A 19,103-nucleotide genomic window follows, 5' to 3' on the forward strand; every position below is an offset into this window, starting at 1 on the left:
CAAAGAAAAGGAGAGGAGTGCCCCCTAACCTTTCCCTGCTTTCCACTGAAATCTCCTATCTGCAACCATACACACATACAGTTGCTCTTCTTGCTCAATTCTGCCCCCAGCAATCATTTCTCCATATATAAGTCACTATACCCTCTGCATTTCCCACCCCTTCAGCCATGGATTCTTGAAGAAGCTCTGTGTTACCAGAGGAGGCATCTGCTGTGCGCAATTTCAGGCTGTGTAAGTTCCGCGAACCTGCCGGGTCTGCGAATTTCAAGCTCGCGGGCTCTGCATTGCGCTGAAATGGGGAGGCATTCGTGCTGCTACAAGCAGAAGCTGAGGAAGGGGCTCTGGTCCCCTGAGGAGGATGAGAAGCTCATGAACCACATAACCAAGCATGGCCATGGCTGCTGGAGCTCTGTCCCTAAACTTGCAGGTGAGTAAAGACTGATCCTCTCCATTTCACTCTTGTCAATTACCAACTTCCAGTCTTTCCCTTCTCCTCCTAAGAAGGCTTCCCTCTCTTAGTCAGTCCAATTATCTAAATATGCCTCGTAAATTGCTGCAGGGCTCCAAAGGTGTGGCAAGAGCTGCAGGTTGAGGTGGATAAACTACCTGAGGCCAGACCTTAAGAGAGGTGCCTTCGCTCAGGATGAGGAAGACCTCATCGTTGAACTCCATGCTGTGCTCGGGAACAGGTAAATTTTAAGCCTATAGTTGCACTTGGAGGACCCTAACAGAATTCAGCATTAGTAACTGCAGAGCAAACCTTGATAATTCAACTAATACGCCTCTTTTTTTTTCCATGAGAAGGTGGTCTCAAATTGCAGCACAGATGCCTGGGAGGACTGACAATGAGATTAAGAACCTCTGGAACTCGTCCCTCAAGAAGAAGCTGCGGCAGAAGGGCATTGACCCCAACACCCACAAGCCCCTCACCGAGGCTGATCGCAGTGGAGCAGCTCCCACCATCAGCAACGAGAGGACCTCTGGTTCCAGTGACGTCAACCCGTCAAGCACTGGTGCTCTAGGGAACTTCGGTCACCTCCTCAGCGAGACAGCCCAATCGTCAATGCTGCTGCCGGTGTATGACAAGAAGCGCCCTGAAACTCCAAGCTTGGCACGACCTAAGGTGCCAGCAAAGGAGTTGTTCCTGGAGCAGCTTACTGCTGGTCATGAGAGCCCATCAAGCTGCCGTTCATCAGGTCCAACGCTGTATTTTCCTTTCCAGCAGCAATTAGGCTACAGCAACGAGTGTGGCAGTGGAGATGGTGCAAATATGAACTCACTCTGGTTTAACCAGAATGATTTCAACTGCAGCACAATCTCCACTGTGATGCCAACAGTTTCACCATCAGCCCTCTCGACTCCGATGGGACTGAACCTCCCACCAGACAATCACCGCCATGGGGGCACTGGCATCGGCAGTGCCCCTTTCTACTGGGATGGTGTTAATCCTAGCAGCAGCGGTAGCACCGGGAGCAGCGGAAGCAACAGCATGGGGTTCGAGCCACAGAGCACGAACTCAATTCTGGAGAACAGTGTATTCCCATGGACAGATATCGGAGTTGGGCAAGAAAAAGATACCAGAGTTCAGTTAGTGGAGGAACTCAAGTGGCCTGACTTGCTTCATGGAACCTTTGCAGAGGCAACCACAGCGATGCAGAACCAGAGCCAGTCACTATACGATGATGTGATCAAAGCAGAGAGCCAGTTCAACATGGAGGGGATATGTGCTTCTTGGTTCCAGAATCAGCAGCCGCAGCAACAGCTGCAAGCAGCATCAGACATGTATGATAAAGACTTACAAAGAATGCCCTTGTCTTTTGAGCATATCTAGGTACTATGTTCTGCCATACATGGAGCAGAGCAGATCAGCAGAAGCTGAGACTTGTCTCACGAATTCGTGAGCAGGCTATGCTGAGGTGCTTGCATAGATAGATATGCGAGGTTGATACAGTAATCAACCTCCACAACCTTCCTCGGCTAAAGATCATGCAGTGCCACGGAAAAGATAACTCTGTCATCAGGAGTGGCATCAAATTGCACAGAAAAGTACATTCTGGAGTCTCCCTTTCTTTCCTCTTCAAAATTGTTGTTTTCTTCTGTACACGACAGCTCAACTTTTGGATACTTGAGTTTTTGTTCACTCTCTGTTTATCAAATAAATAGACAGGAATGGGAAAAACTGCATGTGTCGGTAGCTATCACAAACCATACAAGTAGTAGCCCCAAACTTTTCAACAGCTGCCATGCACGTAGATTCGAATTAAATATTGCAACTTGTATTTTTATATCTTTTGAGAAGTTGCCGACAAACTGCAGTTGTATATTTGTAAAGGCAGAAAATTGGAATATATTGACCACGAGCAATTTTTCTCTGGCTTTCCCTTTCCTGTTTCTGTCTTAATCTTTTCCCTGTGGAGAATCCGAAGCTACTTGATCGCTTTCTACTTCAATACCAGCATGGAAAAGGATTGGTTGATTTGATATGGTCGAAAGAGGTAACCATCCTCAGGAGAGAGTAAGCACGGCTGAGAGAAAAGGAGGCAAGTATTTAAGAATATCTACCTACCATGCAGATGGGTAGCATATGAAGCCTCATTTTGTGGTGAGCACTCAACCGTATGCTCAACTATTGGCTGTGCATTATGGTTTGTCCATGATTACATCATAGCGTTGCAAAATGTACCTTAAACTTGGCCAAGAGCTCAACATTCAGCAACCATGGAACTGAAGCATTTTGGGTGCTTATTTGGTCTATCACGAACTAGTTGTGGTACGAGCTAGGTAACACTGCAAGTAACCCACAACCAACCTCCAGAAGAGGTAGCCTTTACTTCAAAAGGCCAAATAGAGTACCAGAACTTGGTTTCAACGTTCAACATTGCTGTACCAAGGGCGATAATACTAATGCTCCGACTAATAATACAATTGAGGGACCATGTCATGGGCTGAGTTAGATTGTTAACCAATTTGGCTTGGCCTTGGTGGGATCCTTTCTTTATGACTCCTCCTATTCAAACCCTCAAATATGGATTTATTTCTATGGGTTGCAATAGTGCTAAATAATGGACCTATGAAATCAGGTTCCAAAACAATGGATTAGCTTTAGAAGTTACAGGCTATATTTACATCACACAACTAACAGGACTTGGTCATGTGCAAAAAAAAGGCTGGCATAAAGTGATTGGCACTTTCATTTTCAAAGACGCAATGAGACCAATAATGCTCATAAGGACCATTAGCACCAAAAGGAAAATTAGAGAAGCCCAATAATTCTGGAATGCAGTGATAAATACTACTCCCTCCGTAAAGAAGTATACGAGCATTTAGATCACTACTTATATTTCTTTCAGGAGGGAGTACATGTCTATCTCTAGGTTCTGGTAAATAATTCACGATGAATTAAACTTTATAAGAGCTTGGTTGCGTACCATGCCGTTTCAACTTATGTGGCATATGCACTTTAATTCGCTTTGTTTATATCCTGTGTCTTCTTTGGACGTATGAGCTGTATTATTGGATGCATCTGCATGTTTTAGAAATTGACACATCAGTTGATAGAAAAAACAAAAGGTTGAAAAGGAAGAAGTAACAAGACAGGAAAATAGCAACTGTTCAAAAAGGAGGATGCTAGTGCTCTTCCAGATGAAAAAGGACATCCAATTTAATAATTTGATATTTAGTGTCGAGGTTGCCAGCAGCAGTAGACTGCAATAATGACCACCTAACATCATCATTAACGAATGGAAGATAACAGATGAGAAGGAATAATATCACAAATTACTCAATCAACAGTTTTTTTCCCTCAAACACGCACCGGACTGCATGTCCTTTTGCATAATTACTCAAGCAACAGTTACTTGGCAACATTTGATCTGAAATATTGTAATGTGTGTACTATTATGAGGTCCAAATGGAGCAAACAACATTCAATAGCCAGTTCACCCATTCCATTTGACACAACCCACAATGCAATTCATTGTGATCAAGTATGGCTTCGGTTTGATAGAAACATAAAATTTAGGTAAAGCAAAAAAATAAATCCATACGGTTCACGTTTTACAAGGAAATAACTAAAAGCAAGACATGAATCTACTACTGCATGATATATGTACTTGTGAATAGTTGTTTCCTCGCAGCCTCCCTTTGACATCAGCATGATGATGGAAATAGGAAAGCATATTGGCACAGCTCTAAGTTTGGAGTTCTGTAATTATAAAAAACTGCTCCATCTTGGGGCTGCACTTGTCAAGTTAATTTCCCTATCTTCAGCACTATCTGTCTCTACAGTCAACATGTGTCATTTACAGACAACCTATGTGCTGAAGACGTGACCAACTGACTACGAATAGTTCCATCAGTTATTAAACTGTGAATGCGCAGACATGTGAAGGCAAATATCAAAGCTGGCACATTTTTGTGCTTGTGTTAGCAAGCTCTTCTTAGTCCATAAGAAGCTCAAAGCTATCACATATTTGCAGAGTTTCAACAGTGTATACCCATCCACCACTCAATAGGTCCACCCAATCAAAATGAATGGCCCAATGGCATAAGGTAGGAAGAAGCAGCGAATATGAGCAGCTTAATTAGTTGGAGCCATCCTTGAGTTGACAGCCTACTAATGAAGGTATGCAAGTAGATGGTAACATCAACCAAGAGAATAATAGCAACTAGATACAGCCTAACTCACTGGCGGGCATGGCAATGAATGTATCTACCATACAACCAAGTGTATGCGCATTCAAAAAAATAATTCAGGGAATCATATGTCAAGGCATCATGGTTCTTTTTCCTTCTGGGTTTTCCTTTTACCTCTTTGATTTGACACATTGTGCTGGTGAGGATGAATCAATTGGCCTTGTGAAGAGCGCTGCCGTAGTTTCCTTCTTCACAAGCTGGCTGCAGCAGTTCCTTTCGAGCACAAGTCCCAGCACATCGAGGCCATCTTCTCATTACATTACCAGCAGTTTCAGGCCCCGCTTACAATGGTTGTAAATTTCTACAGTAGTATTTATTTTACAGGGGTAAAATACCGGTTATAGCTGATTTTTCTCCCGGAAACAAAACGACCGGTCTATGCGTGTATTTTAAACCGGCTGTAAACGACCGAAAACGCTAATTCAAACGAGGCCTCAGGATCATTCTTGTGGGACGGCTATGCAAATCACAAACGTTCACCCAGGACATGGAAGTCATCTTGCTCAACGAAAGAGTCTCTTAAACAACTTGGGGATGATCTAGAATATATCTAACAACGTCTCACTGAGCAGCATCTCAGCACATATGGTTGATCTGTTGCCAGAGTTCCCAGTTCATGTTAGACCTTTGTATAAGCGCAAGAAACAATTGCACTTCAGTTGATAATAAAAACAAGAAAGATCAATGCAGATTACAACAACAGAACCTAAGAGCAGAAGCTGAGACCATTCTGACTTACCTTTAGTTGTCTAGGAGTTCTTCACTCTTAGAACCTGACTTAGACCGTCCATAAATACCAGAATACAACTGCTACATTTTGAAATTTTAATTTTTGGATTATCTGTAACTATCTTGATAATGCACCCATCCTCTACTTCTACCTATCTGGTCAAATAAGAGACATTAGGTTTGCTCTTTATTATCTTCTTGCTTAATGATTTTATCCAGTTTGTACATTCATTTTAGAACAAACAGTTGGGACTTATATACCAAAACATTTTATTATGTATTAAAGATGCACTGCCAGCCTATGAAATGAGACATTAGGTTTAACATTTACTTAATCAAACAGGTGAACAATAACATTGCATAACGTCAACATCCTTGAACGTAAGTTCACTGAAACAAATTGAGTAAATTACTAGATAGCTCAATAATATAGATCAACATTATATCAGTTACACAGGTGAGTATCCAAATGGTAGTATACACCTAGTTCAATCGTTTTCTTACTGTTTGTTCTAGAAACTGGAAACAGCTGACCAGTGCAGCAAACAATTTTTTACAGCACAGATACTAAATTCTATTCTCCAGGAAAAACGTACTAACATCTACAAAATGTACACTATGGAACTTGAGAGCCTGTCGTTCTGAATTATTTTAAAATGCTGATGGGAGAAACCGTGCTCAATAGATGAAGAGTGCAGCACAGGTATCAGAAAGGAAACTGTATCACATTTTCATCAGTTGTCACTTGTCAGTTAGGAGAAAACATAGGTAACACGGAATTTCTTGTTTCAAACAGTCAATTCATGATTCAGATGTATACTTAGTAGGTTATAGCTACCACATAGGCACACACAAAAGAATATATCTGTCATCTAAAGCTAAAGAAACTAGTCTAGGATCAAGACATTAATGTAATAACTCTACTCTAGGATTAAGAAATTAAGACCCAATGTATTCCTTCACTGCTGCTAGTGCAAGCACTCAACTAACACAACAGTGCTGCAATTATATGCAAACCTTACGGCACTAGAAACTGGGTTCAGTTCCAAAGCCTACAAACCTTTAAGGTTTTTCTTTTTATCAACAAACCATTAAGGTTCTGACAGCTGAGTTATCTTTTTAGATGAAAACACCCAGCTTATCCAACACGATTCGAAAACGATTCAGGCGGTGTTGTTTTTATAAAGGCAAGGCGCCCTGCTTTCCTGGAAGCAATAGTTCAGACAAAGTACAGGTAACACTGGCTGGGGTCACAAGCTTACAGAGCATGATTGTATGTACGGTCGTGAACACTGATCAATTATTTATTTCGACCAGCAAATAGCAATGTCGGCATGGGCGTCACGGTCCATATCCACAAGTAACAATGAGGTGAGCCCGGGACTCAAGGACTGAACCATGACTCCAGGCCGCCAGCAAAGGAGTCGGTCAAGGGACGTTGAACCTTGCCAGTACCCTAGCAAACCCCTCCCTGTCAGGGCGGATGCAGCGAGACCCCTTCCGCAAATCGCCCGGGTCACTGGGACCGCGATTTCACGCGGGGGGAAACATCGCCGTGATCGACTGAAGCTGCATTGGCGGTGACCGCTGAAGCAGCGAAGGCAGGAACGGAGATCAGTCCACCCGCTCCCCCACCGAAATGGCCAATCAATTCGGCTGGGGAGGGAGGCCGGCGACACGGATCGCGATTAGCAATGCGAGGTGCCATCGTAGGCCGGATTCGTACGCGCGTAGCGGGGCGTGAGGGTGCGGCCAATTAATTCGAAATTAACATCGGGAGGGGAGGGGAAACCTGTCCCATGATCACGAGCGCGGGTCGGGCAGGGCGTTGGCGGCGCGGCGGCGAGGCTGCGGCCGGCGGGAGGAAGGAGACGGGCGGCCAGGGTGCTTCGGCTGCGCCTCTCTCTTCCTCTGCTCTGCCGGTGGTGCGGTGTTTCTGTCGCTCGACGGCGGGGCAGTGGGGGCGCCGTCGATTTCGGCCCGGGTGGAGGACAATGGGCCAATTTGGTGAGCCACAAGTATTTTTGTTTATTGGGCTGTAAAGTGCGTTAGGAATTTATGTTGGGCCGCAAAGCTCTTTGCAACAACAATTACGGCTCGGGCTGTAAATAGGGAAGAGCAGTTCTTTCTAATTTTCCCTCAGAAAAAAAAGCAGTTCTTTTTAATTCTACAGAAACACATTTTTTTTTTGAACTGGGAATAGGGAAGAGCCGTTGGGCGAGGGGAGACATGTCAGCAATTTTCTTGCAGGCATCGCTTTGCTGTTATGTAAGTTTAAACCTAATTCTAAGCATCAAGATCAGATGGCCGAGTTGGTCTAAGGCGCCAGATTAAGGCTCTGGTCCGAAAGGGCGTGGGTTCAAATCCCACTCTGGTCAATTTCTTTTTATGACGTTTCCTTTTTCTTTCTTTGCTCGGGCAGAGACCGCACGACTTCACTCGTGTTCGGTAATCACTCTGACGCCATCTAATTTGCGGTTATGCCTTGCCTTTAAGTTTAACTTTGCGAACTAACTCATATGGCTAGGACTTTTTGTGATGGAACCAACTCATCGGGGTTTAAGCCATACTTAACATTAGTGGTGATATTTTTAGGATTTATTTTATGTCTATTAACGATCTTTGTTGTGAGGAGACATCCCTGTCCGGTATGAACATATCTATGGTGACTTCATCAATTTTGATATGTTATGTCGGTTCGGTATCTCGAAGTTGCTCATAAGGTGAGTGTATGTGAGCATATATGATTGTATTGTGTTCAAAAAATTAGTTTAGTGGAACGACGACACATATTTGGATACGAAACAAAATGTTGTCTACTTCCTTCCTCCGAAACATAAGATGCGTATCTCATGATGAATTTGTAAATATGCATCTCCAGTGGTATAATGCTAGGCAGAGGACCTTGATGTTTGACGAGGAGATGCTAATTTAATATATTTTTATCTTTGTCTTTTATTTTAAGACTGTGGACACGACCATATTAAGAGGGGACATCCGACTGACTATGCTCTTTTAGGGGTAATTTTCATGTGAGGGTAACGTTAGCAAGCATTTCATCGCATGCGCCCCAAGCTCATGGGCAATTTTGTTGCTACCCCCATTTAGCCGACATAAGTGTGATCTTTTGAAAGTTGTCCATCTTGTTTTTTTATGTCAACAACAATTTGAAATAAAATAGATCTGTTTAGATCATTAGAATCCAGCGGAGAGATAACTTGGGAGCAGCTAAACTCAATGCAGAGAGGCCTCTATATACATGTGTCCGCTCTAACAAACCAATGTGCACCGCAATAGCTTCAACCTCATCAGCATCCTCGCACCACGACATGTGTTTGCAAACTGAGAATGCAACACTCCCTGTCGTGGGAATGAACCTAACAGTAGAAGTGTAGGGTACGAAAGGGGAGAGCAGAGTCCTAGCTACAGCAAGCTTGTACGCAAGATGTATGAGTTCAGTCCCCTCTCGTACAGGTAACAGCCCTACGTCTGAGTGCTCGGGAGCTCTTGCAGTGTGGAATACGTGTTACAGGGGGTGTGAACCCTTGTGCCAGAGGGGAGGGGTGGCTTATATAGAGTGTGCTATCCCTCATCAAGGCCCCAACATCCAAGGGTTCGATCAATAGAGTTTAAAGGTGTACGTTACCGATAACGTATGTATGTAATTAATGCTATTCATGATGAGCAGCCGAACGCTGTCTGTTGGCCTCCCTGAAGTGGCTTCTGATCTTCTGCGTCAACTGGTTTCTTTTCGAGTGGAAGTCGGTTGTCGAGTGGAGGGGAACATCTTCCGAGTGACTTCTTACTGAGTGACTTTAGATGTCATGGCTATCCAGTCGGAATCTTCTTCGTGACCATCAAGTCTTTAATGAGGTACCCTTGGGTAGGACGTCTAGGTCAGGCATGTGACCCTATCCTAGGTACATATCCCCATCATTAGCCCCCGAATGGATTTGGGTTCGAGTGAGGAAGGGGTCGATGCGGATTCTGTCGAGTCATACTGATCTTGAACATACTTCCGGGCTTGATAGAACTTTGTGTCGACTGACGTCTTCGTCATTCACCTTGATCGATTCTGTTGTGAAGCACGTCCGAGTGAATTTAAGCACTTGAAGTTGATCCGAGTGGTTGACGAGATCTTGAGATGTGACCGATCACTTCGTCAGGTCCAGATTTCACGGGATTCAAAATTTCGGGTAACGCGCGATGCACGATGATGACGCAACAACCAGGGCAAGTGGAGCAGCGACGCCTCGATTATCGCGCTACCCTTATTGCCACATATCGCGTCTCCTCTGTTATAGGGATAGGCAGAGATCTGGGGGATCCACCAGTCAGTGACTCACTCGGGCGATTATAAATCTGGCCGGTGTTAGGGTTGAGGCAGTGCCCCCCTCTGATTCTTCCCCGCTTCCTCTCCACCTCCATCTCGCAGGTGCTGCTTTGTTTCGTCTTCGCCACTGCAGCAATGACGAAGGGCAAGATGAGTCAGCTCGAGCGCGCCAAAAAGGGTGGGAAATCGAAGAAGCCAGGCGGCCGATCTGCGCTGCTTTCGGGGTGGATCCAGGGAGACTTTCTCCCGTCCAGTGTCCGGAAGGATGACGTTGTAGAGCTTGTTGAGCATGGGATGGTGGCCGAGAAGTCTTGGAGGCTGCTAGAAGGAGAGCTCGAGCCGGAGCCCCATGAAGGGGAACGAGTCCTCCTCCTAACTCACATTGAGCGAGGTTTCTCTCTGCCCCCCTCATCCTTTCATCCGTGGCTTTCTGTATTATTTTGGTGTGCAACTTCATCATCTTCCTCCCAACTCCATCACGTATCTCTCTGCATTCATCACGCTATGCGAATGTTTTTTGGGATGTCCTCCTCACCGGGGACTGTTCAAACACATCTTCTTTGTGCACTCCCAAGCAGTGAAGAAAGCAAACCCGAGTGACAGTAGGACTCACGTCATCCAGTTATGTGGTGGTCTGGGGATCCAAAAGAGGAGTAGGAGTACGTATCCCCAGATGACCCTTCCTGAGTCAGTTCGGAACTGGCAGTCGACTTGGTTCTATTGCAATGACATTGCGTTTCCAAACATGTCGACTGGCCTTCCTCTGTTCACCTTGGAGCGACCGACTGCTCCTAGGACGATAAACGCGTTCGATGATGAGAAGACTGAGGTGGGGATGTTAGTAAACGAGGTGGTTAACTTGGTCCATGGCGGAGTGACGGGGATGGATCTGCTCGAGACATTCCTTGCTCGGTGCATTCAGCATCTTCATGTGAGGGATCACGACATGTGGCACTACTCGGGCCCTCGGGATTCCACTTGATCGCACCGGAGGAGATTTCAGAAGAAATCGTAGCTCAGTGTCTCAAAGAGCATCACTGGAGCCTGCGACAATCCCTTAGGAGCCAAGCGGGTCATAACTTACTCTACTGAGAACAAACCACAGAACCTGGTGCGTTATATCCTTTCTCATTACTTTCATGTCTTTGTCGAGTGACTGGATCTTTGACCGACTGATTTTGCTACTTTTGTTTCTTGTAGGAGTGGACAAACATGCATTCTCCCGTACCCAACGGGGATCAGTTTGACATCGGAGGGGAAAGCAAAGGTGGCAGCGTTGACATCGACTATGTTGAAGACAACGAGGGGAGTGAAGATGATTTGGGTGATAGTGAGGAAGAAAATCAGTCTCCTCCGCACCCCGAGTCACGGTCCAAGCATCACCATGATCCAGCGGCTGCTCCAAGCAAGACCTTAGCATCCAGCAACAGGAACGTGAAGCGCGACAAAGCTGTTAGGACCGACTCTGCAGAAAAAGCCGCCAAACAACCCAAGCCTGATGCTCCTAAGCCTCAGAATGCCCTGCCCCAAATGAGTATTGGTATCTTTCTTTCTTTTGTCATTATGACTTTCCATGTCCCTGACGACCGAGTGAACTTTATTTGCGAGAGCTGCTACTTCGGTGATGTCGCCTGCTGGGGATGAAGAAGATCTCATGGACTTGGATGTTGTGGACATGCGCGCTTCTCGACAAGGTATGATGAGTCCTCGTTTTACTCTATTTTCTAGATGAAATCCGTCAACTGAACTAACAGACACTGTCGACCGACATCTACAGTCGTCATCCTCTTGGATGATGAGAGAGAACCGCAACATTGTCTGGAACAATGGAGCGTGCAAGTGACTTGTTGGAGATCATACATACTGATGTGTGCGGTCCGATGAGTGTGGAGGCGCGCGGCAGATATCGTTATTTTCTCACCTTCACTGACGATTTGAGTAGGTATGGTTATATCTACTTGATGAAGCACAAGTATGAAACGTTTGAGAAGTTCAAGCAATTTCAGAGTGAAGTTGAACATCATCGTAACAAGAAGATCAAGTTCTTACTTCTGCTCGTGGGGGTGAATATCTGAGTTTCGAGTTTGGTGCTCAATTGAGACAATGTGGATGGTTTCACAGTTAACACCGCGTGGAACACCACAGCGTAATGGTGTATCCGAACGTCGTAATCGTACTTCGTTAGAAATGGTGTGATCTATGATGTCTCTTACCGTTTTGGGGTTATGCATTAGAGACAGCTGCATTCACTTTAAATAGGGCACCATCAAAATCCGTTGAGACGACACCATACGAGCTGTGGTATGGCAAGAGGCCAAAGTTGTCGTTTATTAAAGTTTGGGGATGTGATGCTTATGTCAAAAAGTTTCAGTTTGAAAAGCTGGAACCCAAAGCAGAAAAGTGTGTCTTCATAGGTTACCCAAAGGAGATAGTTGGGTACCCTTCTATCTCAAATCCGAGGGCAAAGTATTTGTTGCTAAGAACGGAGCTTTTCTTGAGAAGGAATTTCTCTCGAAAGAATTGAGTGGGAGGAAGATAGAACTTGATGAGGTTGTCGAACCTCTAATCCCTCTAGATGGTGGCGCAGGGCAGGGGAAACCTCTGTCGAAGCGACGCCGGTTGAGGAGGAAGTTAATGATGATGATCATGAAACTTCGGATCAAGTTCCTATCGGACCTCGCAGGTTGACAAGATCAGGTACTGCTCCTGAGTGGTACGGTAATCCTGTCTTATCAATTATGTTGTTCGACAACAATGAACCTGTGAATTATGAAGAAGCAATGGTGGGCTCGGATTCCAACAAATGGCTAGAGGCCATGAAGTCCGAGATATGATCTATGTATGAAAACAAAGTGTGGACTTTGGAAGTATTACCTGAAGGCCGCAAGGCTATTCATAACAAATGGATCTTAAGAAGAAGACGGACGCGGATGGTAATGTGACCATTTATAAAGCTCGACTTGTGGCAAAGGGTTTTTCACAAGTTCAAGTAGTTGACTATGATGAGACATTCTCACCGGTAGCGATGCTTAAGTCCGTCAGAATCATGTTAGCAATAGCTGCATTTTTCGATTATGAAATCTGGCAGATGGATGTCAAAACGGCGTTCCTTAACGGTTTTCTTAAGGAAGAGTTGTATATGATGCAACCCGAAGGTTTTGTCGATCCAAAGAATGCTAACAAAGTGTGCAAGCTCCAGCGATCCATTTATGGACTGGTGCAAGCATCTCGGAGTTGGAATAAGCGCTTTGATGAAGTGATCAAAGCGTTTGGGTTTATACAAGTTGTTGGAGAATCTTGAATTTACAAGAATGTGAGTGGGAGCTCTGTGGCGTTTCTAATATTATATGTGGATGACATATTGCTGATTGGAAACAATGTGGAGTTTTCAGATAGCGTAAAAGATTACTTAAAGAAGTGTTTCTCTATGAAGGACCTAGGAGAAGTTGCTTACATTCTAGGCATTAAGATCTATAGGGATAGATCGAGACGCCTGATAGGAGTTTCACAAAGCACATACCTTGATAAAGTTTTGAAGAAGTTCAAAATGGAACAGTCCAAGAAGGGGTTCTTGCCAGTATTATAAGGTATAAAATTGAGTAAGACTCAGTGTCCAGTAACTGCGGAAGATAGAGAAAAGATGAGTACCGTCCCCTATGATTCAGCCATAGGGTCTATCATGTATGCAATGCTGTGCACTAGACCGGACGTTAGCCAGGCCATAAGAATGGCAGGCAGGTTTCAAAGTAATCCAGGAATGGATCACTGGACGGTGGTCAAGAATATTCTGAAGTGACTAAGGAAATGTTTCTCGTTTATGGAGGTGATGAAGAGCTCGTCGTAAAGGGTTACGTCGATGCAAGCTTTGACACTGATCCGGATGACTCTAAGTCTCAAACCAGATACGTATTTATTCTTAATGGGGGTGCGGTAAGCTGGTGTAGTTCCAAGCAAAGCGTCGTAGTAGATTCTACATGTGAAGCGGAGTACATGGCTGCCTCGGAGGGAGCTAAGGAGGGTGTCTGGATGAAGCAGTTCATGACGGATCTTGGAGTTGTGCCGAGCGCACTAAATCCAATAACTCTGTTCTGTGACAACACTCGTGCCATTGCTTTAGCAAAGGAACCAAGGTTTCACAAGAAGACCAGACACATCAAACGACGCTTCAACCTCATCCGCGACTACGTCGAAGGAGAGGACGTAAATATTTGAAAGTGCACACGGATATGAATGTAGCAGATCCGCTGGCTAAACCTCTTCCACGGACGAAACATGATCAACACCAGAACTGTATGGGTGTTAGATTCATTACAATGTAAATCACATAGCGATGTGAGGACTAGATTATTGACTCTAGTGCAAGTGGGAGACTGTTGGAAATATGCCCTAGAGGCAATGATAAAATAGTTATTATTATATTTCCTATTTCAAGATAATCGTTTATTATCCATGCTATAATTGTATTGAATGAAAGCATAGATACATGTGTGGATATATAGACAAAACAATGTCCCTATCAAGCCTCTAGTTGGCTAGCTAGTTGATCAAGGATGGTTAAGGTTTTCTGGCCATGCGCAAGTGTTGTCACTTGATAACTCGATCACATCATTAGGAGAATCATGTGATGGACTAGACCCAAACTATGAACATAGCATGTGATCGTATCATTTTATTGCTATTGTTTTCTGCGTGACAAGTATTCATTCCTATGACTATGAGATCATATAACTCACTGACACCGAAGGAATGCCTTGTGTGTATCAAACGTCACAACATAACTGGGTGACTATAAAGGTGCTCCACAGGTATCTCCGAAGGTGTCCGTTGAGTTAGTATGGATCAATACTGGGATTTGTCACTCCATGTGACGGAGAGGTATCTCGGGGCCCACTCGGTAAGACAACATCACAAACAAGCCTTGCAAGCAATGTGACTCAAGTGTAGGTCACGTGATCTTGTATTACAGAACGAGTAAAGAGACTTGCCGGTAACGAGATTGAAATAGGTATACAGATACCGACGATCGAATCTCGGGCAAGTAACATACCGAAGGACAAAGGGAATGACATACGGGATTATATGAATCCTTGGCACAGAGGTTCAACCGATAAGATCTTCATAGAATATGTAGGATCCAATATGGACATCTAGGTCCCGCTATTGGATATTGACCGAGGAGTGTCTCGGGTCATGTCTACATAGTTCTTGAACTCGTAGGGGTTTGCACACTTAAGGTTCGATGATGTTTTAGTATAGTTGAGTTATATGTGTGGTTACCGAAGGTTGTTAGGAGTCCCGGATGAGATCACAGACGTCACGAGGGTTTCCGTAATGGTCCATAAACGAAGATTGATATATAGGATGGTTTCATTTGGTCACCGGAAAGTTTCGGGCATTACCGGGAGTGTACCAGGAGTGACGAATGGGTTCCGGGTGTTCACCGGGAGGGGCCCACTGATAACCCACAAGTGTAGGGGATCGCAACAGTTTTCGAGGGTAGAGTATTCAACCCAAATTTATTGATTTGACGCAAAGGGAAGAGAAAGAATATTCTCAAGTATTAGCAGCTGAGTTTGTCAATCTCAACCACACCCGAAAGATTAGTGTGTGCAAGCAAAGTATCAGTAGCAAAGTGATATGATAACAATGGTGTTAGAAAAAGATCTGTTGATGGCAGACTATTCCTAACTTGTTGTATCAATGGCGCCAGTAAATAGCACGTGGACGGGGGACTATTCTTCCCCGACAACGGCTCCAGAAAAGTCTTGCAACAAGTAGCAGCAAAGTAATAGCAGTAGTGATAGTAGTAGCAAGGAACAGCAGTAGTGACACCAGCAGCAACAGCAGTAGTAACAGTAGAGTAACAGCAGTAGCGACAGTAGTAAAAGCAAAGTAACGTAGCAAGGACCAGTAGTAAAAGACTCGTATGCAGTGGATCGGTGATGGATGAGTATGCCGGATGTGATTCATCATGTAACAACTATAACACGAAGAGATAAGTAACTAGCTCCCGTTCGTCAATCTAATGTAGGCATGTATTCCGTATGTAGTCATACATGCTTAGGGAAAAGAACTTGCATGGCATCTATTGTCCATCCCTCCCGTGGATGCGGGGTCCTAATGGAAACTATGGGATATTAAGGTTCTCCTTTTAATAAAGAACCAGACCAACGCATTAATTAACACTTGGTGAATACATGAACTCCTCATACTATGGTCATCTCCGGGAGTGGTTCCGGCTATTGTCACTACGGGGTTGCCGGGTCATAACACATAGTAGGTGACTACAACTTGCAAGATAGGATCTAAAACACACATATATTTGCGACAACATAATAGGTTCAGATCTGAAATCATGGCACTCGGGCCGTAGTGACAAGCATTAAGCATGGCAAAGTAGTAGCAACATCAATCTCACAACATAGTGGATACTAGGAATCAATCCCCGTCCAAACTAACTCGATTACATGATAGATCTCATCCAACTCAGCACCGTCCAGCAAGCCTACAATGAGATTACTCACGAACGGTGAAGAGCATCATGGAATTGTCGATGGAGGAAGGTTGATGATGAGGATGGCGACGATTTCCCCTCTCCCGAGCCCGGAACGTACTCCAGATCTGCCCTCCAGATGAAGAACAGGAGGTGGCGGCGCCTCCGAATCGTAAAACACGATGAATCCTTCTCTCCGATTTTTTTCCGGGCGAGACAGAATAAATAGAGCTGAGTTTGGGGGCGGTGGTGCCACATGGGCCCCACAAACCCTCACGACGCGGCCTAGGGGGTGGCCGCGGCCCAGGGGCTTGTGGCCCACTAGCACACACCCTCTAGTGGATCTTTGCGCAGGTATTTTTCATTAATTCCAGAAAAATTCTCCATAAATTTTTAGGACATTCCGAGAACTTCTATTTCTGCACAAAAACAACACCATGGCAATTCTGTTGAAAACAGCGTTAGTCCGGGTTAGTTCCATTCAAATCATGCAAATTAGAGTCCAAAACAAGGGCAAAAGAGTTCGGAAAAGTAGATACGACGGAGACGTATCAACTCCCCCAAGCTTAAAGCCTTGCTTGTCCTCAAGCAATTCAGTTGACAAACTGAAAGAGACAAAAGAAAAACTTTGACAAACTCTGTTTGATCTTGTTGTTGCAACTATGTCTAACTCATAACCAGAATTTCAACAAGGTCACAAGCAAACCACATAAGCAAATGACATCTAGGTCTCACGGTAAACTCATACCAATGGCATAATCAGCTAGCGAGCAAATAATAATAAGCCTCAAATGTCAACACTTCAATCAAAACAACATGAAGTAGTACGCACATGTGGTATCTCGCTAGCTCTTTCTGAGACCGCAAAACATAAATTCAGAGCACCTTCAAAGACCAAGGGCTGACTAAACATTGTAATTCATGGCAAAGAAGATCCAGTCACAGTCATACTCAACACAGTTAAAAGCAAAGCATAAAAATGACACAGGTTCTCTCTAATTGGTGCTTTTATAAGAGGAGGATGACTCAACTGGAACATAAATAGACAGGCCCTTCGCAGAGGGAAGCATTGATTTGCAGAGGTGCGAGAGCTCAAGCTTTTAAAACAGAGATAATAATTTTGGGTGGCATGCTCTCATTGTCAACGTAATGACTAAGAGTTCTCAACATCTTCCACGCTACACATGCTATAGGCGGTTCCCAAATAGAAAAGTAAAGTTTTGACTCCCCACCGCCAATCAATCACACTCCACGGCTAGCCGAATCCTCGGGTACCGTCCATACTAACATCAATCCTAGGGGAGTTTTGTTTGCAATTATCTTTTCGAATTGAGCATGGAACTGGGAATTCCAATTACCGGCCCCTTTCTCGTGAATGATAGTGAATAATCACATATCGAGGATAACACGCCTATCATGGAAGATACCAATAGCCCCCTGTCACCACATGAGCGGTTCGGGCATGCAAAACAGATTATTTCTTGAAGGTTTAGAGAGTAGCACATGCAAATTTACTTGGAACGGCAGGTAGATACCGCACATAGGTAGGTATGGTGGACTCATATGGAACAACTTTGGGTTTATGAAGGTGGATGCACAAGCAGTATTCCCGCTTAGTACAAGTGAAGGCTAGCAAAAGACTGGGAAGCGACCAACTAGAGAGCGACAACAGTCATCAAAATGCATTGATATTAACTAAAATTGAATGCAAGCATGAGTAGGACATAAATCACCATGAACATGAACATCATAGAGGCTATGTTGATTTTGTTTCAACTACATGCATGAACATGCGCCAAGTCAAACCACTTGAATCATTCAAAGGAGGATACCATCCTATCATACTACAACACAGTCATCTCAACATTCATGTGGGCATCCAAGACAAACCATTATAAGCTCCTAGCTAAGTAAGCATGGCATAAGCAACTATGATCTCTAAGTTGTCATTGCAAACATGTTTCTCTCACAATAGAGCTGAATCAGGAATGATGAACTAGTCATATTTACAAAAACAAAATAGATTGAGTTCATACCAGCTTTTCCAGGCTCAGTCACTTCATCATATATCGTCATTATTGCCTTTCACTTGTACGACCGAACGATGTGAACAATAATAAGAGTGCTCGTGCATTGGACTACGCTGGAATCTGCAGGCAGACACAAAGGAGAAGACAAAGTAATATGGCTCTTTGAAAGCTAATTAGGTATGCATGCGAGAGCCACTAAACATTGTAACCAATATCTTCTACCTTGACCCAAAGAAAAAGAAAACTATTTACACGGGAAAGCTCCCAACAAGAAAAAGAAGAAAAAGAAAATCTTTTTGGTTTTTCTCAAACTAGACAGACACACGAAAAGAAAACGAGAAAAATAAAATAAACTAGCATGGATGATACATTGGCAAAGTGTGAACACCGGCTAACAAAGTGAAAGCATAAGCAAGATTGTAAAGGCGGTGAGAACACGTACTCCCCCAAGCTTAGGCTTTTGGCCTTAGTTGGTGTACTCCCAAGGATGGTCCTGGCGAAACCCAAAATCATAATGGGGGTTATACGGGAGCGCTGCAGCCACTGTCTGAATAGCTGCCTCACGGAGACGAGTAGCCTTTGCCTCCCTCTCATACTCCTCTGCCTCTCCTCTGGTTATGTAATACCTCTGTTTTACCTAAAAGTCAAAGAAGGCAGGAGCAGGAAGGGTAATATGGAAAACACGCTGCCGGTTAAATATCAAACGGTAAAGGAGGGATTCGTCATCCCTCTCAAGGAACTGGTAGCGTGTCAAAGCAACGCGGTCAAGGAAAGCTGTATGGAGCGGGGGATCTCCTTCGCGGATGGGTACTCCAAGAAAATT

The 19,103-nt window shown here is 44.4% G+C and overlaps 1 protein-coding gene and 1 non-coding gene across 2 annotated transcripts; both read left to right on the plus strand.

Moving 5' to 3' along the window:
• On the plus strand, positions 1 to 2,378 carry LOC123424245 (transcription factor MYB61). Its single transcript, XM_045107947.1, has 3 exons — positions 1 to 427; positions 560 to 689; positions 805 to 2,378. The coding sequence occupies exons 1-3, from the start codon at positions 295 to 297 to the stop codon at positions 1,829 to 1,831; spliced, it is 1,290 nt and encodes a 429-aa protein (XP_044963882.1). The 5' UTR covers positions 1 to 294; the 3' UTR covers positions 1,832 to 2,378.
• A 5,343-nt stretch (positions 2,379 to 7,721) lies between these two features.
• Positions 7,722 to 7,802, plus strand: TRNAL-AAG. Its single transcript has one exon. It is a non-coding gene; the product is annotated as a tRNA-Leu (tRNA).
• The last annotated feature ends 11,301 nt before the right edge of the window (positions 7,803 to 19,103 follow it).

The sequence above is a fragment of the Hordeum vulgare genome, chromosome 1H (genome assembly GCF_904849725.1).
Source record: "Hordeum vulgare subsp. vulgare chromosome 1H, MorexV3_pseudomolecules_assembly, whole genome shotgun sequence".
Lineage (NCBI taxonomy): Eukaryota > Viridiplantae > Streptophyta > Magnoliopsida > Poales > Poaceae > Hordeum > Hordeum vulgare.